The sequence below is a fragment of the Dreissena polymorpha genome, chromosome 14 (assembly GCF_020536995.1).
Source record: "Dreissena polymorpha isolate Duluth1 chromosome 14, UMN_Dpol_1.0, whole genome shotgun sequence".
Taxonomy (NCBI): Eukaryota; Metazoa; Mollusca; class Bivalvia; order Myida; family Dreissenidae; genus Dreissena; species Dreissena polymorpha.
This window is the reverse complement of record NC_068368.1, coordinates 43,085,187-43,112,576: the sequence shown is the minus strand read 5'-3', so window position 1 is coordinate 43,112,576 and position 27,390 is coordinate 43,085,187. Positions and strand designations below refer to the sequence as shown.

Genomic DNA, 27,390 nt, shown 5'->3' with positions numbered 1-27,390 from the left:
CGACGTCATCTTAAAGTTCTGTTAAAGGGCCAATCCAGAATTTGTGGGGGATAAATTTGTGAAATTTATTGTGGCGGAAAATTCTGTTTGCCGGGGGTCGGATAGGCATGCGCATTTATACATTTATCTGAATGGACTCTCTGACTACTTGCGTAGTTTATCATCCTTGTCCTTTCGGGTAATTCCAAGTTATTAAAGTTTAAGCTTAAAAAATAAATAAAAAATAGTAGCAATACCGTAGGGTAAAAAACGTTTAGGTGTCAAATCGCTGGTTGAGCGATAAGTTGTATTTTAATGTCCAATTAAGTATGTAAAAAGGTACAAGTAATATTATCGCAAGTGTGGCGATAAAAGTGTGATCACAAGTGTAGTGATCAAGTAAAAGTATTATCGCAAGTGCGAAAAAGTGTGATGACAAGTGTAGTGATCAATGTCCGATTAAGTATATTATCGCAAGTGCGAAAAAGTGTGATCACAAATGTAGTGATCAATGTCCGATTAAGTATGTAAAAGGTACAAAAAGTGTGATCACAAGTGTAGTGATCAATGTCCGATTAAGTATGTAAAAGATCACAAGTGTAGTGATCAAGTAAGTGTTATCGCAAGTGCGCAAAAGTGTGATCACAAGTGTAGTGATCAATGTCCGATTAAGTATGTAAAAGGTACAAAGTATTTTCGCAAGTGCGAAAAAAGTGTGATCACAAGTGTAGTGATCAAGTAAAAGTCTTAGTGTGTCATTTAAAGTGTCATAGCAATTATCATGTAAAAGTGTGATCCAATGGTCAAGCGATTCGTAGATCTAGGTTTAGCCCAGCAAAGTATATGGTTCTTCCTAGTTCGGTCGCTTGATGAGCAATAGCATTTTTTATTTCGGGTACGCGGTGTTGCTACTATAACGGTGTTACTTCACCTTTTGTAATTTTAACGTGTGCTCATCCACCTCCGGTAGGCATATTTTTTAAAGTAACAGGTTTCCACGAGTGAGTAGCCGATCTTTCGGGGCTCGTGGTTACCACCGGCTGTTTTTTCGCTGCGGCCTTTTATATCCCACTTTTTACTCGTATAATATATTAAAGAGATCTGTTAGTGAATACTTTGTGCATTCTATTACATTTTTTGTGATGTTTATTGGGAGGCAAAATATTTTGGAATCGGGTCATTAAACTAGTTAAATGGAGTAATGTGTTGTTTTATCGTTGCAGTCGTAAAATAAGACTTATTAATTTCTGAATATAAATTCATAATATTTATTTTCGCGGAAACAAATGTTGTTTACTGGTTTCTATAGATACGATTACTGATGTAACGTTATGTACGGAATGCTTCGGTTGAGTTCGTTAAAACAAGGAAATAACGCATTTCCGTACCATGTGATATTACGTCATTCCGCCTCTTGCAAACTGCCTGTGCTTTCATTCGGATAGTAAACAAACCCCACCAACCGCACCCTGATTAATCTTGACTTGTCCGACATCCACATTTTAAGATGCTCAGAGTCGATTTAAAACCATATCTTGCACATAAATGGACTATACATTTGAGTTATACTATTCTGCCGGCAAGTTCTCTATTTCCAGTGCATGTACACTGGCTCACGGCGGGCTCCTAAAATCTGATGGCAGACATTCACACCCATTTTGGTGCCGGGGCCAGGCCACATCCTTACAGTCGATCAAGATGGGGCCAAACTTGGTCTTGTACAACTGGGGCGCTTTCCAACGGACTGCGTAACGCTTGGAATGTCTTCATCGAATGCTACGAAGGACGAACGCACTGTCGCACGTTTATATAGAGCACATGGCAGAACGGTGAACAATGAACTGTCTCGTGTTTAATATAAGTGCACAGGAATTTTTGATGCAACTTCCATATCCAAACATTCAATTTGGCGTCGTTTTTTTGTTTTTTTTTTATAATCTGTCTGTTTTTTATTGTCATATGAGCCTTTTTATATGTGTTACTATGTCTGATAATTTTATTGTCATATATTTCTTGTTGCATTTGCCTTCCTGTCGCAGTGCCGGAAAATTCTGTTTGCCGGGGATCGGATGGGCATGCGCATTTATACATTTATCTGAATGGACTCTCTGACTACTTGCGTAGTTAATCATCCTTGTCCTTTCGGGTAATTCCAAGTTATTAAAGTTTAAGCTTAAAAAATATATAAAAAATAGTAGCAATACCGTAGGGTAAAAAATGAGCGATAAGTTGTATTTTAATGTCCAATTAAGTATGTAAAAAGGTACAAGTAATATTATCGCAAGTGTGGCGATAAAAGTGTGATCACAAGTGTAAGGATCAAGTTAAAGTATTATCGCAAGTGCGAAAAAGTATGATCACAAGTGTAGTGATCAATGTCCGATTAAGTATATTATCGCAAGTGCGAAAAAGTGTGATCACAAATGTAGGAATCAATGTCTGATTAAGTATCTAAAAGGTACAAAAAGTGTGATCACAAGTGTAGTGATCAATGTCCGATTAAGTATGTAAAAGATCACAAGTGTAGTGATCAAGTAAGTGTTATCGCAAGTGCGCAAAAGTGTGATCACAAGTGTAGTGATCAATGTCCGATTAAGTAAAAGATTAAAAGATCACAAGTGTAGTGATCAAGTTAGTGTTATTGCAAGTGCGCAAAAAAGTGATCACAAGTGTAGTGACCAATGTCCGATTAAGTATGTAAAAGGTACAAAGTATTTTCGCAAGTGCGAAAAAAGTGTGATCACAAGTGTAGTGATCAAGTAAAAGTCTTAGTGTGTCATTTAAAGTGTCATAGCGATTATCATGTAAAAGTGTGATCCAATGGTCAAGCGATTGGTAGAACTAGGTTTAGCCCAGCAAAGTATATGGTTCTTCCTAGTTCGGTCGCTTGATGAGCAATAGCATTTTTTATTTCGGGTATGCGGTGTTGCTACTATAACGGTGTTACTTCACCTTTTGTAATTTTAACATGTGCTCATCCACCTCCGGTAGGCATATTTTTAAAAGTAACAGGTTTCCACGAGTGAGTAGCCGATCTTTCGGGGCTCGTGGTTACCACTGGCTGTTTTTTCGCTGCGGCCTTTTATATCCCACTTTTTACTCGTATAATATATTAAAGAGATCTGTTAGTGAATACTTTGTGCATTCTATTACATTTTTTGTGATGTTTATTGGGAGGCAAAATATTTTGGAATCGGGTCTTTAAACTAGGGTTAAAATCTGATGGCAGACATTCACACCCATTTTGGTGCCGGGGCCAGGCCACATCCTTACAGTCGATCAAGATGGGGCCAAACTTGGTCTTGTACAACTGGGGCGCTTTCCAACGGACTGCGTAACGCTTGGAATGTCTTCATCGAATGCTACGAAGGACGAACGCACTGTCGCACGTTTATATAGAGCACATGGCAGAACGGTGAACAATGAACTGTCTCGTGTTTAATATAAGTGCACAGGAATTTTTGATGCAACTTCCATATCCAAACATTCAATTTGGCGTCGTTTTTTTTTTTTTTTTTTTATAATCTGTCTGTTTTTTATTGTCATATGAGCCTTTTTATATGTGTTACTATGTCTGATAATTTTATTGTCATATATTTCTTGTTGCATTTGCCTTCCTGTCGCAGTGCCGGAAAATTCTGTTTGCCGGGGATCGGATGGGCATGCGCATTTATACATTTATCTGAATGGACTCTCTGACTACTTGCGTAGTTAATCATCCTTGTCCTTTCGGGTAATTCCAAGTTATTAAAGTTTAAGCTTAAAAAATATATAAAAAATAGTAGCAATACCGTAGGGTAAAAAATGAGCGATAAGTTGTATTTTAATGTCCAATTAAGTATGTAAAAAGGTACAAGTAATATTATCGCAAGTGTGGCGATAAAAGTGTGATCACAAGTGTAAGGATCAAGTTAAAGTATTATCGCAAGTGCGAAAAAGTATGATCACAAGTGTAGTGATCAATGTCCGATTAAGTATATTATCGCAAGTGCGAAAAAGTGTGATCACAAATGTAGGAATCAATGTCTGATTAAGTATCTAAAAGGTACAAAAAGTGTGATCACAAGTGTAGTGATCAATGTCCGATTAAGTATGTAAAAGATCACAAGTGTAGTGATCAAGTAAGTGTTATCGCAAGTGCGCAAAAGTGTGATCACAAGTGTAGTGATCAATGTCCGATTAAGTAAAAGATTAAAAGATCACAAGTGTAGTGATCAAGTTAGTGTTATTGCAAGTGCGCAAAAAAGTGATCACAAGTGTAGTGACCAATGTCCGATTAAGTATGTAAAAGGTACAAAGTATTTTCGCAAGTGCGAAAAAAGTGTGATCACAAGTGTAGTGATCAAGTAAAAGTCTTAGTGTGTCATTTAAAGTGTCATAGCGATTATCATGTAAAAGTGTGATCCAATGGTCAAGCGATTGGTAGAACTAGGTTTAGCCCAGCAAAGTATATGGTTCTTCCTAGTTCGGTCGCTTGATGAGCAATAGCATTTTTTATTTCGGGTATGCGGTGTTGCTACTATAACGGTGTTACTTCACCTTTTGTAATTTTAACATGTGCTCATCCACCTCCGGTAGGCATATTTTTTAAAGTAACAGGTTTCCACGAGTGAGTAGCCGATCTTTCGGGGCTCGTGGTTACCACTGGCTGTTTTTTCGCTGCGGCCTTTTATATCCCACTTTTTACTCGTATAATATATTAAAGAGATCTGTTAGTGAATACTTTGTGCATTCTATTACATTTTTTGTGATGTTTATTGGGAGGCAAAATATTTTGGAATCGGGTCTTTAAACTAGTTAAATGGAGTAATATGTTGTTTTATTGTTGCAGTCGTAAAATAATCTATTACATTTAAATACCTTTAAACATTGTACACTTAATCTTGAACAAAAGTCAGGCACAAATTGAGTAATATGGAGGGTGTTGTTTCAAAGAATTACATAGTTTTCATCTAATCGAAAATGTAATCATTTGCAGCATAATGATTCATAATTGTTGTACAAGAAAGGAGAATGAAAATGTAATTATTATAACTAATGCATGTGTTGTTTTTTTGTTTTGTTTTTATAAACATCCGAAATTCAATCATTCACATAATCCTTGTAATATCACAAAATATAATGACAAGAACAGAACTCTCCAAATTATTCAATCTTTTGGCATTGCAATGCTTTATAATTTTCAGGTTTTTAAATTGTCAAAAGATGCACATAATGGATATTTCAGAGCATGGTAAAAGTCAGTTTTACTGTTTCCTCACAAATATCATAACTACAACGACAATTTGCGAATCTGAAACAATTTTGTTATATTTTGTCAATTTATCAAAACATGAAAAGGCCCCTTTAAGAAGCAAAGTGAAAGTGGATATTGCAACCAGCATAACACCAAAACAGCCTGCGAGTAGCTCGAAGTCTGTTACAGATTTATGCTGTTTGCTGCTCATCAGTACCTAAGGGTTGGAATTGAACTTGAATTAAGTAAGAAAGGTATTTAAATAAATGTAACTTTCTATGGGACTACAAATGTGTCAAAATATGAATCTAAGTGACTAAGCGTTAACAAAGTCATTATTTCATGCCAGTCATAACAGACTCACCTTGGGAATGTTGGAGACAACATCAAATGTTATACCACTGGCCAACATACTCTCCTGGAAAGAAAGACAAACTACTATCGCACATATAGGAGAATATAAACATAAAAGCCCTGCTCTGTGATAATGGGGCTTAATTCATATGCGTGGAGTCATCCAACATTGGCCTGTGCAGTCAGCACAGGCTAATCAGGGTCAATACTTTCCATCTCACCTGGATTTTCGCAATTATACGATTTAAATCATATATATAAATGTGCAATCAATTCATTTCTGTTAAACTACTAAACATCTAAGAAATATCATTAAGTGTTTATGCAAGAGACATATACTAACATGGACCAACCCAAGCCTCAATGACTCTTGTTCAGAATCCATAGAAAAATTAACAATGGTAGATTTTTAAAGATATGTAATAACAAAACTCAGAAACACTCAAAAGTTACTTATAAGTTAAAATCTACCCTTGAAGTTGTACAAGTATTTCACAATTGGATCATACTTAATTTTAGTCGTGACCTTCACATGTAAAACTATTTCACAATGCATACCTCCCCCTTTTCAACTATTTTTGAATCATTTAAAGTGACAATGCAACAGACTGCATGATAAACAGATTAAGAGCTTAATCTGTGATGTTTTTTATGCACTTGCATTAACCCATTTATGCCTAGCGTCTAGAAAAAAAGGCCTTGGCAAACAGCGTAGACCCAGATGAGACGTTGCATGATGCGGCGTCTCATCAGGGTCTGCGCTGTTTGCCTAAAGGAATTTCTGTAAGAAACATTCTAAATATAGAAATAAATATACGATGCTGTCTGGTAATCTTGCACAATTAAGGGTCAATTGGTTAAAAAAAATGTTTTTTTATAAATTGACAACATAACATCTACATTAATTATGAAAATAAGAAGTTCATGTGCTTATTAACACAAAAATATCTGATAAATAAAGTGATGAACTGTCCGATTTGATTTCAAAACAAACATTACTCACCTCATTTTCAAACTAATGCAGTGTCCGGTAATCTTGCGCAATTGGTGTAATGACCTCATTTAGGCAAAATTGTAGACATATGGTGTCCAATTAGGGACAGAAAACATTCCAGAAAATTATTTAAAAAATCAGTTTGTAAAACCATTCAAATTTAATGTGGATTACTAGTGCTTTTTTCACTAGAAATAAACAAAACACATACAATTATTAAACAAGAGATGTGTTTGTCAGAAACACAATGCCCCCTATTGCGCCTTTTGAAGCCATAAATTTGACCTTTGACCTTGAAGGATGACCTTGACCATGACCTTTCACCACTCAAAATTTGCAGCTCCATGAGATACACATGCATGCCAAATATCAAGTTGCTATCTTCAATATTGCAAAAGTTATGAAGAAGGTTAAAGTTTTGGTTAAAGTTTTTGAATTTGTTTTTTTTTACCTTTGACCTTGAAGGATGACCTTGACTTGACCTTTCACCACTCAAAATGTGAAGCTCCATGAGATACACATGCATGCCAAATATCAAGTTGCTATCTCGAATATTGCAAAAGTTATGACCAAGGTTAAAGTTTTGGTTAAAGTTTTGGGACACACACACACACACATACAATGACAGACAGGCCAAAAACAATATACCCCCGATCTTTCGATCCAGGGGCATAAAAAGTACCGGTATGCATAAAAAAATGTTTATGCATAACAGGTTTAATATTACCCCGATCATGCTTCCATAATTTACAGAAAATGGGTGGCCACAGAAAATATCAAAACTAGGCCATTGCGCATGCGGAGATCCTACCAAATGTCGTTTGACAGAATGGCGGGAAATGACAATGTCGTCTGATGCGATGTTTACAATGTCCAAAAATACCATAACTGATCGGATATTGTGCAACGGAATGCAACGGAATGCTGAATTACATGTTGGATTTATGAATTATTAATTTAAAGTATGAAAACGCTAAAGGCTGCAGGGAATTTGTGATTCATTTCGAATTTATCGTAAGCAGGTCGTGTTTACGATACATATAGGGATGACGCAACCAGTGTTAAAATGTAATGATCGGATTTTATTTTGCATGGAATATGTACCTTTTAAATTCGTTAATTCTTAAAATTGTGAAATTCCATCTTTCATCACTAAAGAAAACCATTAGTCGTCTGCGAAATTCGTAACTGCTTAGTGCGCAAGATTACCGGACGCGCAAGATTGCCGGACTTAACTGTATGAGACATCCCTAATTTTGGAAATAAATTGATCCAATTTAGAAGGATGGGAGAGTCCACTGGACATAAATGGGTTTAACCAAATTTTCTAAGTGTGTGGCTCATGTTTTTTGTAATTGAATAAAATACAATCCCGCCAAGACTAGAGTAATCGCAGATCAACCACACACCTCTCTGGTCCAGACTTTCTTCATGATCTTGTCTGTGAGGCTCATGTTGCGATGCTTCACGTTGACTGACAGACGCTTGCGCAGCACCACCTCCATGTAGGCAGGGTGACTCAGTCGCAGAACCACCTTGAGGATGAGGTACACACGACTATCGTTGCCCGTGATGCGGTTCAGATGCTGGGAGTCGTGCATGGATGAGTCCCACGAGGCAACAGCACAAACCTGAAAACAGAAAATAGCTGTCAGTGCGTTGTTACTCAAAACATTCACGGCCCTTTTATGTAAAAGTCTTTTAACTTCAGACCCAAATTTTCCAAGAAATGTAATTATTAAACATATGCAAAAAAATTAGGAAAACAAATGAGTTAACAATTAACATATATATTACAGAGTTAACAAATAAGTCACATAATTAACTTTATAACAAGAGGGCCTGAAAGGCCCAAAGTCGCTCACCTGAGATTCAAAGGAACTGACCTGTTCTGTGCAGCCCAAGATGTCATTAGAACAAAATGTTCTTACCAACTTTTAAGACTAGTGAACACCCTGGCAGCCACGTTTTTCAACAGACGAGAAGGATTTTCATACACATCCAAAATATCATTCAAACAAATATTAGTTTCATGAAGATTCATATCAATATAAGGAAAAATGCCCCGCCCCCTGCCAGCCATGTTTTTCAAGCAAACGTAACCATTTTCAAATTCATCCAAGATATCATTGAGACCAATCTTCTGACCAAATTTCATGAAGATTGGACAATAAATGTGGCCTCTTAAGTGTTAACAAGGCAAATGTTGATGCCGCACAGCACACGACGGACAAAAGGCGATAACAAAAGCTCACCATGAGAACGTTGTGCTCAGGTGAGCTAAAAATGACAACTGTTATCTAAACTGACTATTAAAGGTTGACCAACGCAGCCCAGGCTTTATTGTCTCATTTTGTTTTGTTTTTTTGGGTCATATTTGCCTTGTTAAAAAGTATACCTTTTCCCCAAATCCAGTGTGAAATTTCCCATAATGTTATTTCACTTTTAGATGTAAAGTAAAAGAGATAATAAATCTAGAAATAAATAGTTTCTAAGTTGTTATTTCCATTTTACTGATACGTTTAGGTTTGGAATTTACGGTTTTCAGTACTGGTATGTTTAATACCTGGTCCCCTTCTGTGTAGGCCCGTAAGTTAGCCAGGTGGAGATAATCCACCGACTGTTCCTTTGGCAGGATGGAGTTGATGCCAGCGGCCTGGGAGCCTTCCTTCACACTGGGCGTGGTCATGTCATCAGCTGGAGATGGGAGGGGGTCATACAGTAGCTATATGAGCCTTGTTCTGGGAAAACTGGGCTTAATGCATGTACCTCATCAAGCTAATTAGGGACAACCTAGACTGGATATTAGCCCAGAAGAGACCTCCTTTCAAAGAATACCATAAAAGAAGAAAGTGACGTCCCTGAAAATCATGTGCAGACTTCCAAGGCTAATCTAGGATGACACGTTATGCACATGCATTTAGCCCCATTCTTCCAAAGCAAGACTCGTATTACATAAGGTAGAGAGAAAATGGTCATAGAGTTTGATACACATTTAACAACAAATTGTTGTCCTCATTCTTCACAAGTGTTACATGCTAAGAAGTTTTCAAAACTAGATGCATGTTGCCCACATATCAATCAATTTGTAAATAATGTAAGTAATCAGTTAACAAGCTGAATCATGCACATGTTTGACTTTTGGCCTTTAGAATTACCTTATTCCAGCACTAATTTCACATCAATACAAAGTGTAGCTATACTTTTAACAAGAGGCCCCAAAGGGCCCTGGGTCGCTCACCTGAGAAATTAAGGTGGAAAGAAACAAAGATTAAAACTCTTCAGCAAATATTTCAAATAATTGGTATGAGAAGACTGACTTTAAAAATAAGGTGTTCCAAAGTATTTACAATAGGCCTATATAGAAAATTACCCAACCCACCCAGGCAGCCATGTTTTTAATACCCAGATTTAAAATATATATATATATATAAGGAAAATGCTTCTTACATAAATATAGAGAAAACTGCCCCATCCCCTGGCGGTCATGTCTTTCCACTGATCACGACCATTTTCAAACTCATCCAACATATCAATAAAACCAATGTTTTGACCAAGTTTAATGATGATTGGCCAAAAAATGTGACTTTGAGAGTGTTCACAAGCTTTTTTAGTATATAAATTTAAGGAAAATGACCCCCCCTAGCGGTCATGTTTCTAGATGGATCAAAACCATTTTTGAACTCAACCGTCGTATCCAGGAAAAAATCTTCTAACGAAATGTCATGAAGATTGGGCAAAAAATGTGTCTTCTAGACTGTTCACATGTTTTCTTATATACATATAGAGCAGGTTTCCCAGCTTTTTGTATTAACAAAATTCCCTGATTTTTCCCTGATGGAAAATAAAAATTCCAGGATCATAATTTCGACCTATTTCTTGTTTTAGACACCCTCAATAAATAGCAGACATAACTAAGGTACATGTATACTACAAAGCCACCATTATAGCCATGCAGAGGAATCGATTTGATGTTTTAATTGTATGGACTTCTCGACACATTGTCAGGAAGGTATGACCAAACAAAATTCCCTCATTTTTCCCTGATTTCAGGAACTTTTCCCAAATTCCCTGACTTTTCCCTGACTGGAAAAAATGAAAGTCTTTTTCCAGGTTTTCCCTGATTTCTAGGTTGACTGGGAACCCTGAAGAGAAAACTGCCCCACCCCCTGGTGGCCATGCTTTTCACTGATCACAACTATTATCAAACTCAACCAAGATATCCATAAAACTAATGTTTTGACCAAGTTTAATGATGATTGGACAAAAAATGTAACTTCTACTAGAGTGTTCACTAGCTTTTTTTACTATAGAAATATAAGGAAAAAGACACCCCCCTGGCGGCCATGTTTTTTTACCGATCCGAACCATTTTTGAACTTGTCCAAGATATCTATAAAATTGATGTTTAGACAAAATTTCATGATGATTAGGCAAAAAATGTGACTTCTAGAGTGTTCAAAAGTTTTTTTAATATATAAGCATAAGGAAAAAGACCCCTCCCCCTGGCGGCCATGGTTTTTTGCCAATCTAAACCATTTTCGAACTCAATCGACGTATTCAGGAAACAAATGTTCTGACCAAATTTCATGAAGATTAGACCAAAAATGTATCTTCTAGAGTGTTCACATGTTTTCACTAAATACATATAGAGAATACTGCCCCGCCCCCTGGCGGCCATGTTTTTTCACCGATCTGAACCATTTTTGAACTCTTCCAAGATATCAATTGAACCAATGTTTTGACCAAGTTTCATGATGATTCTAGAGTGTTCACAAGGTTTTTCTTTAGCCATATAAGGAATACTGCCCCGCCCCCTGGCGGCCATGTTTTTCAATGGACCAAAACCATTTTTGAACTCAACCACTGTGACCATATCATTAACACAAACATTTTCACAAAGTAACATGAAGATTGGGCATCAAATGTAACTTCTACAGTGTTCACAAGGTTTTTCTTTTTTTTGACCTAGTGACCTAGTTTCTGACCCAGCATGACCCAGTTTCAAACTCGGTCAAGGTATTATTGGGACAAATGTTCTGACCAAGTTTCATGAAGATCGGACAATAAATGTGGCCTCTAGAGTGTTCACAAGGCAAATGTTGACGACGGACGCACGACGCACTATGCACGACGGACAAAAGGCGATCACAAAAGCTCACCATGAGCACATTATGCTCAGGTGAGCTAAAAAGAGAAGAGGGCACTTACAGTTCAAGTCCAAGAAGAGGACTGGCCTGTGGTGCTCCATGTTAGGTGGGGTCACCCTGAAAATATTAACATGCATGGGGCTATATGACCTGCGTCATGCATTAACGGTCTTATGCAATATGTGGCCAACGTAGCTGAAGACCAGCCTGTGCAGTCTTGCAGTCTGGTAAGGAGCTTCGCTGACCACTTATGAGACCATGAAACATTGCGTTACTTAATAGTCAACAGGGAAGCCCCTAACCAGACTGCGCGTCTCCCCAGGCTGTTGAACAGTCTGTTCTGGATATACACTGAACCTTATGGCATAAGTCCCATTATCACATGACGCGGCTTATATCAGAAATAAATAAATATTCATCAGATGCTATACCTTTTTTCAATTTAAAATTGCCATTACAAACATAACAAGAAAGGAACAAAACACAAAAGTTTGGACAATGTTTAAGGCAAAACATAAAATACAGCAGTTTGACTAAGGCCTTTTTCCATGACTGACCAACTGCATGATGTTATTTTGGTGAAATGAGTAATCAATGTATGAATAGTTTTCACTGGTTAAAAAAACATATTTAAATTTCATGAGTTAAGTTGGTGTTTGTCACAGAAAAGCATTTACCCATTTTTCCAGATGGAGACCTATTACATGCACCAGCTGAAGCAGAGGTCAAGAGGTCATAAGGCTACATGACTCACCAGTCGGCAGGAGCCCCAGGGATGCCACTTCCTGCGGCGGGCACAAACACGGCGTTCCTCTCCTCTGTCAGTGACACCCACTGGTCTATCAAGGCTCTCTCTCTGTCACTGTCAGCCTCTGTCTTGTCTGAGAACATTAAACATTGTGTGTGAGTCATAGACTCGTCTGGGAACATCAAACATTGTGTGTAAGTCATACACTTGTCTGAGAACATCAAACATTGTGTGTAAGTCATAGACTTGTCTGAGAACATCGACCATTGTGTGTGAGTCATAGACTTGTCTGAGAACATTAAACATTGTGTGTGAGTCATAGACTTGTCTGAGAACATCAAACATTGTGAGTGAGTCATAGACTTGTCTGAGAACATCAAACATTGTGTGTAAGTCATACACTTGTCTGAGAACATCAAACATTGTGTGTAAGTCATAGACTTGTCTGAGAACATCAAACATTGTGTGTAAGTCATAGACTTGTCTGAGAACATCAAACATTGTGTGTAAGTCATACACTTGTCTGAGAACATCAAACATTGTGTGTAAGTCATAGACTTGTCTGAGAACATCGACCATTGTGTGTGAGTCATAGACTTGTCTGAGAACATCAAACATCATGTGTGAGTCATAGACTTGTCTGAGAACATTAAACATTGTGTGTGAGTCATAGACTTGTCTGAGAACATCAAACCTTGTGAGTGAGTCATAGACTTGTCTGAGAACATCAAATATGGTGTGTGAGTTAAAGACTTGTCTGAGAATATCAAACATTGTATGTGACTCATAGACTTGTCTGAGAACATCAAACATTGTGTGTGTGAGTCATAGACTTGTCTGAGAACATCAAACATTGTGTTTAAGTCATAGACTTGTCTGAGAACATCAAACATGGTGTGTGAGTCATAGACTTGTCTGAGAACATCAAACATTGTGTGTAAGTCATAGACTTGTCAGAGAACATCAAACATTGTGTGTGAGTCATAGACTTGTCTGAGAACATCAAACATAGTATGTAAGTCACATACTTGTCTGAGATAATCCAACATTGTGTGTTAGTCACACACTTGTTTGAGATAATCTAACATTGTGTGTTAGTCACATACTAGTCTGAGATAATTCAACATTGTGTCTTAGTCACATACTTGTCTGAGATAATCCAATATTGTATGTCACATACTTGTTTGAGAGAATCCACCATTGTATGTTAGTCATAGACTTGTCTGAGATAATCCAACATAGTGTGTTAGTCACATACTTGTTTCATGTTTTTTTTACAATTATCATCATTAACACTTGCTTTAATACAAATTACTTGGTGAATATGGTTGATACAAAGACCTGTTTCTCATCATTTGTTTTGTTTTTAAAAAAAGAAAAACACGATTTCAACACGATCTCAATCACAATATTTATCAAAAGGTTAATAACAACAATTGTGTTTACCCTGTTTGTTCATGAGTGCCTGTATTTGACTATCCAGGTAAGTCTTGCGTCGCGCAAGTGCGTCACTCCAATGCTCGCGCAGCGTGTTCAGATCCTCTTCCTGGTATGAGTCGAGTCCTTTCTGAAGCCTCGATCTCGCACAAATACAGCCAATCGACAGCGAGCTTATACTGTCACAGATGAGTGGCAGAGTTCCTGAGTCCGATTTTGACTTGACTCGAGCCAGAATGCGCCGTGCATGACCCTGACAGAAACAAGAGATGTGTTTGTCAGAAACACAATGCCCCCTACTGCGCAGCTTTGATTTATTTATTTTTGTTTTTTATTACATCCCTTTAAAAATATTACTTTCCCTGTAAAAATGATCTGTACCTGCCAAATGATTAAAAAGAAATGATCTCCCTTTAAAGTTTGTTACTTCCTTTGGATTTTTTTTACCTTTGACTTTAAAGGATGACCTTGACCTTACACCACTCAAAATCTCCATTAAAAACACATGCCTGCCAAATATCAAGATGCTATCTTCTATATTGCAAAAGTTATGGCCGATGTTAAGACGACCGACCGACCGACCGACCGACGGACGGACGGACGGACGGACGGACGGACGGACGGACGGACGGACGGACGGACAGACAGACAGACAGACAGACAGACAGACAGACAGACAGACAGACAGACAGACAGACAGTTCAATTGCTATAAGCCACCCTACTGGGGGCATAAAAAGTTGATATGAAGATTGCTCTTTGAAAATGTGCTTTGATACATGAGCGGTAAATGTTGTATTACATCGATATTATGGCTGTGGTATGAGGAAACAATATTTACGATTATTAGTTACTTATAACAATTGCAGTAACTTATATAGTGGATTAAATGTTCCAATATTCATTCTTACTATGTGCATTGAAAAAAAAACATGTTTAAAGAGTTCCGACAAGAAGTTCATGTCTACCCATACCAGTTAGAAGAATCAGAATTATTCATGCATATAGTGAAAGCACATGCTGGTGTTCAACAAAAATGTTTCAATACACAAGTTTTAATTTAACAATAATTTGTTCCCGCTTTATTAAAACATAGAGTAATATAATGGTGGTCATTGGACCTACTCACACAATTTAAAATAAATGAATTTCTTTTATCTCATTTTTACAGCGAATTTGGTTGATTAAAAACCCGATGATTTAATTTCTGCTATAAACCATGGCCTGAAATGATGTCATTTTTTAAAATAAAACCAGCGAAATTATTCAGTTAAACTAATTTTATTTAAATAATTTTAAGGTTAACTTAATAAAAAGTGAAATAGAATAATAGATTAGTGTTGATTAAAAATCAGGTTTATCATGCTCAAAAAAGAAAAAGCACTCGCCAAGGCTCATGCTTTTTGTTTTCTAAGCCGCGCATGATAAACCTGATCTATAATCAACACTAACCTATTATTCTCTATATTCACGTTTTAGTCTCTTTGGTCACAATATATGTGTTAACCCTTTGCCACTCTGATACCCAGTTTTTGTTACAATGAGTTTGTAGTCCTGTAGAAAATCAATCTAAATTAAACATTTTTCTAACTTAATTCATGTTTTAAAACCTTGATTGCCAACCCTTAGATACTTATGAGCAGAAAACAGCATAAAACCTGTAGCCTTTGGATTACACCCAGGCTGTTCTGGTTTTATGCTGGTTGCCTATGGCCATTGTCACTTTGCATCTGCGTGTAAATGGGTCAAAATTAAATGTGAAGACTGCAACCGACTGACCTGTCTGAGTTGGTACACCCCTGCACTTGGGACGTCTGCCTGTGGTTTGACCTCTACAGGCGCGAACTCTCCCTGGTCGTTGACCTCGTGGATCTCTACCCACAATTCCACTTTCCTGCTCACCTCCAGCCACCTGTGTTAGTGGAGTGTAACCTTTGCATCAATATTGTCGAAACTGGATGTGATTTATGTAAAGCTGTGTCTATGCATAGAAACTGCTAATAAAAATTCAAAGATACAACCTTACTTAAGTGCTTAAAGGGGTCTTTTCACAGATTTTGGCATGTTTTGAAGTTTGTCATTAAATGCTTTATATTGATAAATGTAAACATTAAATTTTAAAAGCTCCAGTAAAAATCAAAAATAAAATTTAAAAAAGGAAAAAAAAAGTAGCCTGCAGCAGGGCTCGAACCAGTGACCCCCGGAATCCTGAAGTAAAAATGCATTAGCCAACTGAGCTATCCGGCCAAGCATACATGAGTAGTGTATTTAATACGTTATATAAGCAATCTTCGTAGTTTCACAACTTTAAACGACAACAACAGAACTCTCCAAATTATTCAATCGTTTCGTGCTGCAACGCCTTATAATTTTTAGGTTTTTAAGCCGTCAAAAGATGCATATTATGGCTATATTAGACCATGGCAAATGTTTAGTAATACTGTTTCCTCACAAATTTCATAGCTAAACCGAAAATTTGCGAATCTAAAACAACTTTTTTCAAATTTGTCAATTTACCAAACCGTGAAAAGATCCCTTTAAAGAAGGGTTTATATGAAATAACGTGGAACATGTAACAGCTATTTAGTTAGAAGAAATATTTTGCCTCTTTTCTTTAAATAATATGCAATAGTATTAATGTATCTTGTACAAAGCCAACAAATCTATAGGCCATCACCTGTCCACGAGTGAGTTAGACCGCTGGACAGTGTCCACCTGTGACCTCTGCTGACCAAAGCCGACAACCTTGTGACCCCAGATCTCGATGGACAGTGCCCCCTCTTGAGCGTACTCTACAAACTCTTCTGTCATGAATACACGGAACTCCTGCAGAGAAATACATCATTTATGGTTAGGCGTTATTCGCCATTCCTTTCAACCTAGAGTAGATTTACAGTAAAAAAAGTACCATAACCCTTGTTCTGGGAAAAATGTGACGATGATGTCCATAAAGTGTCATCCCAGATTAGACAAAGCAGCTCACACAGGCTATTTAGGGACAACACTTTTCCGTATACTGTATATTTAATAATAGTTCCTTAAACAAAGAATGACATAAAATACTTATAATTATTTTGTCCCTGATTATCCGGTACCAGCTGCACAGGCTAATCTGGGAAGACACTTTCTGCACATACGTTACGCCCAGTTTTCTAAGAATAGGGCTCCAATGCTTGTGCATAAATCATCATCCTGGATAAGACGGGAATGGCAGACCCTGCCTACAATTAATTATGGATGAGCAGAGGCTACCTTCAAGCAGAAAATATGTGCCTTGTTCTGGGAATACTGGGCTTAATGCATGTGCATAGTGTTGTCCCAGATTAGCCGGTGCCATCCACACAGGCTCATCTGGGAAAACACTTTACGCTTTTAATTGTATTGTTTGTTTAAAAAATCTCTTTTTAGTAAAAAATCAAGTTTAAGTGTTAAGTGTTGTCATTGATTAGCCTGTGAGGACTGCACAGGCTAATCTTGGACAACACTTAACGCACATGAATCAAGCCCCTTTTTGCAAAATGAGCTCACCATGAAAATGAAAACTTATTACCTTAATTTGCCTGCGCTGAATGATCAAGGAAGACACTTTATAAATGCATCATGAAATCCTTATTATTTGAACGACATACAGTGTCCCGTAATCGGACCCATTCCCAATGGAAAAAAGGATATAGTTTTCCTAAGTGGAAGCTAAAAAATCCCAATTTCCAAGATTATTATTTTTTTTTTCAAGATCGCAATATTTTGTTCATTTCCCATCCATGTAAGATCAACCCTAGTAAATATAATACTGGACACACTTGTATCCTCAATTTTGAAGCATTTGTTAGCAACACAACAACAACACTAATTTCCCAATTTTAGTCAAAACGCCGCCAATTTTCCCAATCCAAATGGATCCGGCCCAGTTTCCGAAATGGTGAAAAAAAAACACTGACATATATTTTTGTTGATATCGTGAGATGACCTATCCACTGATTTCACACAAACATATAGGAAAATGGCCCATGTTAACCAAGTTTCATTAAGATTGAATCATAAATGTGGCCTCTAGAGTGGGTAACAAAGTGTTCTAAGAATTTATCTTGTTTCCTAGTTTTTGGACCAACTTGGCCCAGATTCCAAATGAGCCTAAAAATGTCAACATAAACCTGACCAAGTTTAATGAAGATGGAGTCATAAATATGGCCTCTATTGTGATAACATGGATGTTATAATATTTCACCTGGTTACCTTATGTTTAGACCAACTTGACCTAGATTAAAACTAAGCCTAAATTTAGTCATATGAAACATACTTACCATGTTTTATAAGATTGAGATATAAATGTTGCCTCTCGAGTAATGACAAGTTTTTTAATTTGACCTGGTGACCTAAATTTTGGATGTGCAGCACCCAGATTAGAACTTTGCCTAGACATTCTCTAAATATATATTTTGAACAAGTTGCAACAAGATTGAGTCATAAGTGTGGCCTCTAGACTGGCCTGGTTTTTTCTAACCTTTGACCAGGTGAACTCGTTTTTGGAGGCACATGACAAAGATTCACAATTGGATGTAAATGTGGCCTCTAGGGTTTTAACAAACTAAAAGTTGAGGATGCACACTGCATGACGCACATCTGACGTTTGACAAAGGCTGATCACAATCGCTAACCCTGGATGCTTAGTGATCAGGTGACTTTAACAAGAGCAGTCAGATGACCGCGTGCTCAACTATTCGAGTGCTTGACAGTATAACATAAGCCATCATGGAGAAGGGGGGGGGGGGGGGGGAGTTAATGGGGGGGGGGGGGGGGGGTTTTGGTCATTTAATAGATGATCTTTCAAAAATAAGGAAAAATCGATTTTTTTTTTTGGGGGGGGGGGGGGTGGAATTCTGGGGTGAGGGTTGGGAGGTGGTTGGGGGGGTCCATTGTTGTATGTCAGGTAAGTGTAGTTTTGTCAAAGTATGAATCAAATGTGATCATCAATAAAGAAGTCATGGCAATTTAAGCAAAATTTATTAATTTGACCTTGAAAGCAAAGGTCATTCAAAGGTCAAGGTCAAATTAACTTGCCTTGTACAGTACCATCATGATAGTAAGAAAGTATTTTAAGTTTGAAAGCAATAGCCTTGATTCTTAAGAAGTAAAGTGGATCCAAATACAAAAAATAACAAAATATTCAAAGTTACTTAGACAAAAAAGGGCCATAATTCTGTTCAAAAGCCATCCAGAGTTATGCAACTTGCCCTGTACAGTCCCCTTATGATAGTTAGCAAGTGATCCAAGTCTGAAAGCAATAGCTATGATACTTTAGGAGTAAAATGGACCAAAACACAAAACTTAACCAAATGTTTAATTATCTAAGTATAAAAATGGCCATAATTCTGTCAAAATGCTTGATACAGTTGTCTGCTCTTGTTTATAGATTGGGATCATGTTGGTAAAGAAGTATGCAAAATATAAAAGCAATATTTCAAAGGACATAGGAGATATTTTAGGTGGTATGCAAACTTTATCATAGATTTATCAATAATATGCATATTCTTAGTGAAAAAAGGGCAATAATCCTTACAAATTTCTTGATACAGTTGTCTGCTCTTGTTTATAGATTGGGGTCATGTTGGTAAAGAAGTATGCAAAATATAAAAGCAATATGTCAAAAGACATAGGAAATATTTTAGGTGGTATGCAAACTTTAACTTAGATTTATCAATAATATGAATATTCTTAGTGAAAAAAGGGCCATAATCTGTCAAAATGCTTGATATAGTTGTCTGCTCATGTTTATAGATTGGGATCATGTTGGTCAAGAAGTATGCAATATATGAAAGCAATATGTCTAAGGACATAGAAAATATTGAGGTGGTATGCAAACTTTAACATTCCAACGCTCACGCACATGGGGATGGCCGAGGCCGGGGTGACTAGGATAGCTCTACTATATATATTTCATATATAATAGTCGAGCTAAAAAAGTATGAATGCGTGAAACAACCAAATAGCAGCATGTACCTGTTCATGCTCAAACTTGACAGTCTTGGTGCTGCGTCCATCACTGGTTGTGGTGTCAGGGTTGATGTCTGGTGGTACAATGACCACGTCGTCATGGTCCCAGAACATGTACTGACAGAACACGAAGTTTGCCAGGTCCTTAGGCAGGCCCCGCGCCTCGTGAATCTTCACCTGAGGACATGAACAGCATGGTCTTTGAATAATACAAGTCGTGTTCTGAGAAAACTGGGCATAATGCATATGCATATGCGTTAAGTGCAGTCCCAGATAAGCCTGTGCAGTCCGCACAGGCTAATCAGGGACGACACTTTCTGCTTAAATTGGATTTTTGCTAAGAAGAGACTTCATTTAAACAAAAAATGTCATAAAAGCGGAAAGTGTCGTCCCTGATTAGCCTGTGCGGATTGCACAGGCTAATCTGGGACGACACTTTACGCACGAGCATTATGCCAAGTTTTCTCAGAACGCAGTACATTTGAATGTAAGAGCCTCCCTATGGAGACTAGATTTTGTTTTAACCCTTTACCATTTAGATAGGAATTTTTACGAATGTGTTGTCCCTTAGAAATGTACATTTAATTTAAGAACTTTCTTACTAGATTCAAGTTATTAAGGCTTCATTCCAAACCCTTATATACTGATGAGCAGTAAACAGCATAAAACCTTAACAGACTGCGAGATACTCCGAGGCTCCTGAATGGGAAAGGTTTAAATAAAAAGTTCCATATAGGCGGACAAAGTAGTCCCTGATAAGTTTTTGCGGACTGCACAGGCTAATCTGGGACAGCACTTGATTTGACACACATTCATTAAGCAAAGTTTTCAAAAAAAGAGTGCTTGTAATAATAATCATCACAAAATTGCAAGCACCAACATAATGCAATTATTGATTACAGCTAGTATAAATACAATCATTAAGGGCATCCCATACCCTTATAACTAGAGGAGTGTTGGTGCTGACGTTTTCATCATCGTCATCCTCACAGTTGATGTCTGCAAATCGCTCCATGATATCTCCACCCAGCTTGGATACCTCCACATGGAGCTTGCCTGCGATCTGAGTAATAAGAAACATGGACATCTTTGAATGGACCAATCAGAAACATGGACAACTTTGAATGGACCAATCAGAAACATGGACAACTTTAAATGGACCAATAAGGAACATGGACATCTTTCAATGGACCAATCAGAAACATAGACATCTTTGAATGGACCAATAAGGAACATGGGCATCTTTGAATGGACCAATCAGAAACATAGACAACTTTGAATGGACCAATAAGGAACATGGGCATCTTTGAATGGACCAATCAGAAACATGGACAACTATGAATGGACTAATAATGAACATGGGCATCTGTGAATGGGTGAAAAAAAGAAACAAGGGTAAATTGGAACGGACCAATCAAAGGGAGGAGTAGTAATTATTCAAATGCATCAATTACCTTGATATGCACACAAACAAGAAATCAGCTTTATTATGTCAAACTTTACTGAGATGTGTTTGTTTCCTGGTTGAGAACTGCACAGAAGCCAGTCTAGGGCTAAAACTGGGGGCTTTTCAATATCAAACCAAGAACTCTCAATATCAATTGTTTATGTGGCAATATGTTTCACTATGGTCATAATGGAATTTAATTTAAAATGCCCATTTTGCAGACAAAGAACTTAAAAATCACAACACAAAATCTGCTGGCTACTTACCTCCCCTTGCTGACTGATGATTGGTACATGGTAGTTGAGAGTCACATCATAGAAGAGGCAGTCCAGGAACACGTTGGCCACTCCGATCAGGTTGTGGTTCTCATAAGACTCGTAGAAGGGATCCCCCTTCTGAGGCGGGCCCTCGTCCTGAAGGATGGAGAGTTTGTGTTTTTTGTGTGTGTTTTTTTAAACCTATTTATTTAAGCTTTATTGCATAACAAGCCTAAGTTTTATAGAGTTGTTGTTTAGTGTGAAATTGGGATGCATAAGCAATTTTCAGTTTGTCCGGTTTGTCAAAGATGAACTCTTTACCACTCAGATTGAACTTTGAAGCGTTTGCAGTTTCTTAGGAAAAATAAATAAACTTAAGACCTGTCTTTCTAGATTCAAGTTTTAAAGGCTATATAACTACGAGCAGCAAATAGCATAAAACCTGAATAGAATTCTAAAGGGTAAAGAACAACAAGAATAAGTAAGAAAATAGTATTGCATTATGACCTCCTTGTGAAAATATCCTTGCTGAAAACCAGAAAATAACTTTTTATCTTTTTTTAAATAGTAGTTTGTTTAAATTGAAGGTTTTAAGTAATACCTTGTCTTTTGGTAAAGACATTCCGAACATTTCAACAGTTCAAACAGGGAGTGGAACATATTTTACAGCACTGAATTATAATGAAAGATTTCACATTCCCGAAATTTGGAATAATTCCAGTAACCAACGGAAACACAATGTGACAATGAAAACACGAACATCAAGACCACAACATTTCAGCTGTAAGCTTAAACATTAAGTCTGTTACAGACAAAAGTGCACAAAAAATATTGGCAGCAAAATAGAACATTGTTTCACAAAACATGCCATTAATGAGCAAATAAAACACTAAAACACTTGCGAGACGAGATTTAACCCTTTAATCACAAATATTGAGCATTATTTAAGTTAATTATTTGAAAGAAAAAAGACAAGATGAATAATTTTGTAAGAGTTTCTGAATGAATAAATTTATACACCTCTTTTTTACATTTTGATCTTACAGCCGTTAATATATCCTTTTTTAATATCAAATTTATAATATTTGTGCATGTATCAAACAAAAACATTTGAATTGTTTCTTATCATGTATTACCAATATCCCAGATCCCTTGTGATCTACATTTTGACCCTTTCATGTAAAACCTCATACAGACCATAAGTCATCTCCATAGCCTTGTTCCGAGAAAACAGAGCTTCATGAATTTCAGTAGAGGTTAATGCATTTAAGTAGAGGTTAATGCATTTGAGTAGAGGTTAATGCATTTGAGTAGAGGTTAATGCATTTGAGAAAAAGGTTAATGCATTTGAGTAGAGGTTAATGCATTTGAGAAAAAGGTTAATGCATTTGAGTAGAGGTTAATGCATTTGGTCAGAGGTTAATGCATTTGAGTAGAGGTTAATGCATTTGGTCAGAGGTTAATGCATTTGGTCAGAGGTTAATGCATTTGGTCAGAGGTTAATGCATTTGAGTAAAGAGTCATCAGGGATAAGGCTTTGAAGTCCACGCAGTCAAATCAGAGCAACTGTTTACCCATGTCCATGCAGTCAAATCAGGGGCAACTGTTTACCCATATGCAGGCTTTTCGTCTACAAGAGACTTACTTTAAAACAAAAATCCAATTAAAGCGGAAAGTATCATTCTTGATTAGCCTGTGCCGACTGCACAGGCTATTCTGGAACAAGGCTATGTATACGAGTCTTGTTCTGAGAAAACTGGGCATAATGAAGGTACGTAAAGTGTCGTCCCAGATTAGCCTGTGCAATCCGCACATTCTAATCAGGGATGACACTTTCCGCTTTTATGACATTTTTCGTTTAAATAAGGTCTCTTCTTAGCAAAAATCCAATTTAGGCATAAAGTGTCATCCCTCATTAGCCTATGCAGACTGCACAGGCTAATCTGGGAGGACACTTTACACACATGCATTATGCCCAGTTTTCTCAGAACGCGACTATAAGCACATGCATAAAGCACAGTTTTGCCAGAAGGAGGCTCCAGAGTCTCATGATTAAATGACTCATTTACAGATTACTTTAAGCATTATGTAGTCACCAGGATGCAGGATCACGTGACTATACGGAGTTCCCAATTAAATTTTAACACACTTAAGATTTTTGCAAATGTATTTCAATAACTTAAGATATTTGCAAAAATAAAGTTCTCAACTGTGTGTTTACATTCTGTTCAGCCTGTGTGTAAACCCCTGAAATCCCTGTTGATTCTGCAATCTGTTACAGGTCAATGTTCAGTTATCCCAGACCCACAACCATCCCCTCGTCTCTAGAGCCAGCAATAAGCATGCCACGATACACACCGACTCAGAACTGTCAGAGTCGTCTACCCTGAGTGGCCTCCCCTGCGACTTTCTGTCCTCGTACATCTCTCGCATGTCGATGATCTTGTTCTCAAACTTCTCCATCGACCAGATCTGACTGCCGCGCAGGCGTCGCTTCACCTGGATGGCCGGCTCGCACACGAAGGCACCTCTCTGTGGGTCAGAAGAATTGGTAATGTGTAACCTTAGTTTTAACACTTTACCATTTAAATACACACTTTGATGCATTCTCTCGTATAAACGCGCCTCTCTGTGGTTCAGAGGAATTACTTGAAACCTGTTTATTTTAGCTCGATTGCATCAAAATCTAAGGACTCAATGCTCTTGAGTTAAAATCCTGGGTAGAGCCAATACTTGGTGTCTTAAGGGGATATCTAAAGAACACTCCCACACTGGGGATCTAACCTGTGACCTCATTGTCGTTAGGCTTAACCCTTATCCACATCATCATGGCAAATTCTTACACAATGCAACCTCAAGAATAAGTAAGGTGTAACCTAAAATTGAAGGCATACCAATGACATGACAGCACAGGGCCTGAGAAATTTGGAATTCAGTTAAGTTTTAATTTGGGTTTGTAAACTTTTAATCTGTTTCCTATTGTGCAATAATGATTTGGATTAATTAAAACTAAAATAACAAGAGGTATCATTCTCATGCCTAAAATACCCTTTTTCACCAATACTGATTTTACAACACAATCAAGTGTCAAATATGATCACGTTAAATTTTATCACCAAGATCAAGAGTCACAAACAAGAGCAGGTTTTACCCGTCTGTTGGGACTGAGGTTAGCGGCAGGTATCTGCAGGGTGACATGGGACTCTTACCCGTCTGTTGGGACTGAGGTTAGCGGCAGGTATCTGCAGGGTGACATGGGACTCTTACCCGTCTGTTGGGACTGAGGTTAGCGGCAGGTATCTGCAGGGTGACATGGGACTCTTACCCGTCTGTTGGGACTGAGGTTAGCGGCAGGTATCTGCAGGGTGACATGGGACTCTTACCCGTCTGTTGGGACTGAGGTTAGCGGCAGGTATCTGCAGGGTGACATGGGACTCTTACCCGTCTGTTGGGACTGAGGTTAGCGGCAGGTATCTGCAGGGTGACATGGGACTCTTACCCGTCTGTTGGGACTGAGGTTAGCGGCGGGTATCTGCAGGGTGACATGGGACTCTTACCCGTCTGTTGGGACTGAGGTTAGCGGCAGGTATCTGCAGGGTGACATGGGACTCTTACCCGTCTGTTGGGACTGAGGTTAGCGGCAGGTATCTGCAGGGTGACATGGGACTCTTACCCATCTGTTGGGACTGAGGTTAGCGGCAGGTATCTGCAGGGTGACATGGGACTCTTACCCGTCTGTTGGGACTGAGGTTAGCGGCAGGTATCTGCAGGGTGACATGGGACTCTTACCCATCTGTTGGGACTGAGGTTAGCGGCAGGTATCTGCAGGGTGACATGGGACTCTTACCCGTCTGTTGGGACTGAGGTTAGCGGCAGGTATCTGCAGGGTGACATGGGACTCTTACCCGTCTGTTGGGACTGAGGTTAGCGGCAGGTATCTGCAGGGTGACATGAAACTCTGTCTCCTTGCCCATCTCCTCTGCCAGGAAGTTAGCCTCGCGTACCAGGGCGTTTGCCTTCACAACCTCCTCTCTGAGCAAAGACAGGCTGTGCTTGAACATCTTGTCTCTGAAAAGAGTGAGCCAGGCTCTGAGAAAAAACATGCTTAACCCATTTATGCCTAGTAGACTCTCCCATCCTTCTAAAGTGGATCAATTTATTTCCAAAACAAGGGCTGTTTGTAAAACATGCATGCCCCCCATATGGCCTGTCAATTGTAGTGGCAGCCATTGTGTGAATACGTTTTTGGCACTATGACCTTGACCTTTGACCTAGTGGCCTGAAAATCAATAGGGGTCATCTGCGAGTCATGATCAATGTACCTATGAAGTTTCATGATCCTAGGCGTAAGCTTTCTTGAGTTATCATCCGAGAACCATTTTACTGTGTCAAGTCACCGTGACCTTGACCTTTGACCTAGTGACCTGAAAGTCAATAGGGTTAATCTGCGAGTCATGATCAATGTACCTATGAAGTTTCATGATCCTAGGCGTAAGCGTTCTTGAGTTATCATCCAGAAACCATTTTTCTAAGTTGAGTCACCGTGACCTTGACCTTTGACCTAGTGACCTGAAAATCAATAGGGTCATCTGCGAGTCATGATCAATGTAACAATGAAGTTTCATGATCCTAGGCATAAGTGTTCTTGAGTTATCATCCAGAAACCATTTTACTATTTCGGGTCACCGTGACCTTTAACCTAGTGACCTGAAAATCAATAGGGGTCATCTGCGAGTCATGATCAATGTACCTATGAAGTTTCATGATCCTAAGCCTAAGCGTTCTTGAGTTATCATCCGGAAACCATCTGGTGGACGGACGGACATACGGACGGACGGACCAACATGTGCAAAACAATATACCCCCTCTTCTTTGAAGGAAAGCATAATTAGGGATGTCTAGTATATTTCTATATTCAGAATATTTCTTACAGGAATTCCTTTAAACAAACAGCGCAGACCCTGATGAGACGCAGCATAATGCGGCGTCTCATCTGGGTCTACGCTGTTTGCCAAGGCCTTTTTTCTAGAAGCTAGGCATAAATGGGTTTATGCATGTGCATAGGCTGAGCTGGAATATTTTATCTCTGAGGCAATCTGGATTATTGTAATAGAAATTACCTTTCGTGAGGACATGAGAATATCAGCCTCTTTTGGGAAAACTGGGCTTGACTGCCAAGTGCGTTAAAAGTTGTCTATTATTAGCCTGCACAGGCACACACTTTCCACTTTAACCGTTTTTGTTGTTGTTTAAAGGAATTAGCATCTGAACAAACATTCAGTCTATGCTGACAGTTTTGTCCCTGCTTAGCCTGTGCAAACTGCTAAAGGCAATCTGAGATGATGCTTTACCCACATACAGTGGTTTGGAACAGTTCTTCCAAAAGGAGGCTCCAATACTGTCTCTTCTGCTTGCTGTCTCTTCAGCAAAACCAAAGGACCCCATTGGAAATAAGTGCTTGCACTTTCATGGGTTATCCTTGACCGCAAGGTCAAATAAATACAATGATATCAGTGACATGTGAGAAACATAAGAATATGTTACATTAATGAAACAAGGGCTGTTTGTAAAACATGCATGCCCCCATATGGGCTGTCAGTTGTAGTGGCAGCCATTGTGTGACTACGTTTTGTGTCACTGTGACCTTGACCTTTGACCTAGTAACCTGAAAATCAATAGGGGTCATCTGCCAGTCATGATCAATGTACCTATGAAGTTTCATGATCTTAGGCCTAATTATTCTTGAGTTATCATAGGAAACCATTTTACTGTTTCGAGTCACTGTGAACTTGACCTTTG

The 27,390-nt window shown here is 38.2% G+C and overlaps 1 protein-coding gene across 4 annotated transcripts in view; it reads right to left on the bottom strand.

Moving 5' to 3' along the window:
- Nucleotides 1-27,390, bottom strand: part of LOC127857789 (kinesin-like protein KIF13A) — a 211,081-nt gene that overhangs the window by 32,825 nt on the left and 150,866 nt on the right. For all 4 annotated transcript variants that reach the window (XM_052394453.1, XM_052394454.1, XM_052394456.1 and 1 more), the window contains 13 exons: nucleotides 25,497-25,659; nucleotides 23,950-24,123; nucleotides 21,601-21,747; nucleotides 20,825-20,950; nucleotides 19,894-20,064; nucleotides 16,574-16,722; nucleotides 15,676-15,808; nucleotides 13,907-14,150; nucleotides 12,467-12,593; nucleotides 11,774-11,829; nucleotides 9,130-9,260; nucleotides 7,973-8,194; nucleotides 5,580-5,633 (listed from right to left, as the gene is read on the bottom strand). In XM_052394453.1, coding sequence (XP_052250413.1) covers nucleotides 5,580-5,633; nucleotides 7,973-8,194; nucleotides 9,130-9,260; nucleotides 11,774-11,829; nucleotides 12,467-12,593; nucleotides 13,907-14,150; nucleotides 15,676-15,808; nucleotides 16,574-16,722; nucleotides 19,894-20,064; nucleotides 20,825-20,950; nucleotides 21,601-21,747; nucleotides 23,950-24,123; nucleotides 25,497-25,659 — 1,897 coding nt within the window. The remainder of the gene's footprint in view (nucleotides 1-5,579; nucleotides 5,634-7,972; nucleotides 8,195-9,129; nucleotides 9,261-11,773; nucleotides 11,830-12,466; nucleotides 12,594-13,906; nucleotides 14,151-15,675; nucleotides 15,809-16,573; nucleotides 16,723-19,893; nucleotides 20,065-20,824; nucleotides 20,951-21,600; nucleotides 21,748-23,949; nucleotides 24,124-25,496; nucleotides 25,660-27,390) is intronic.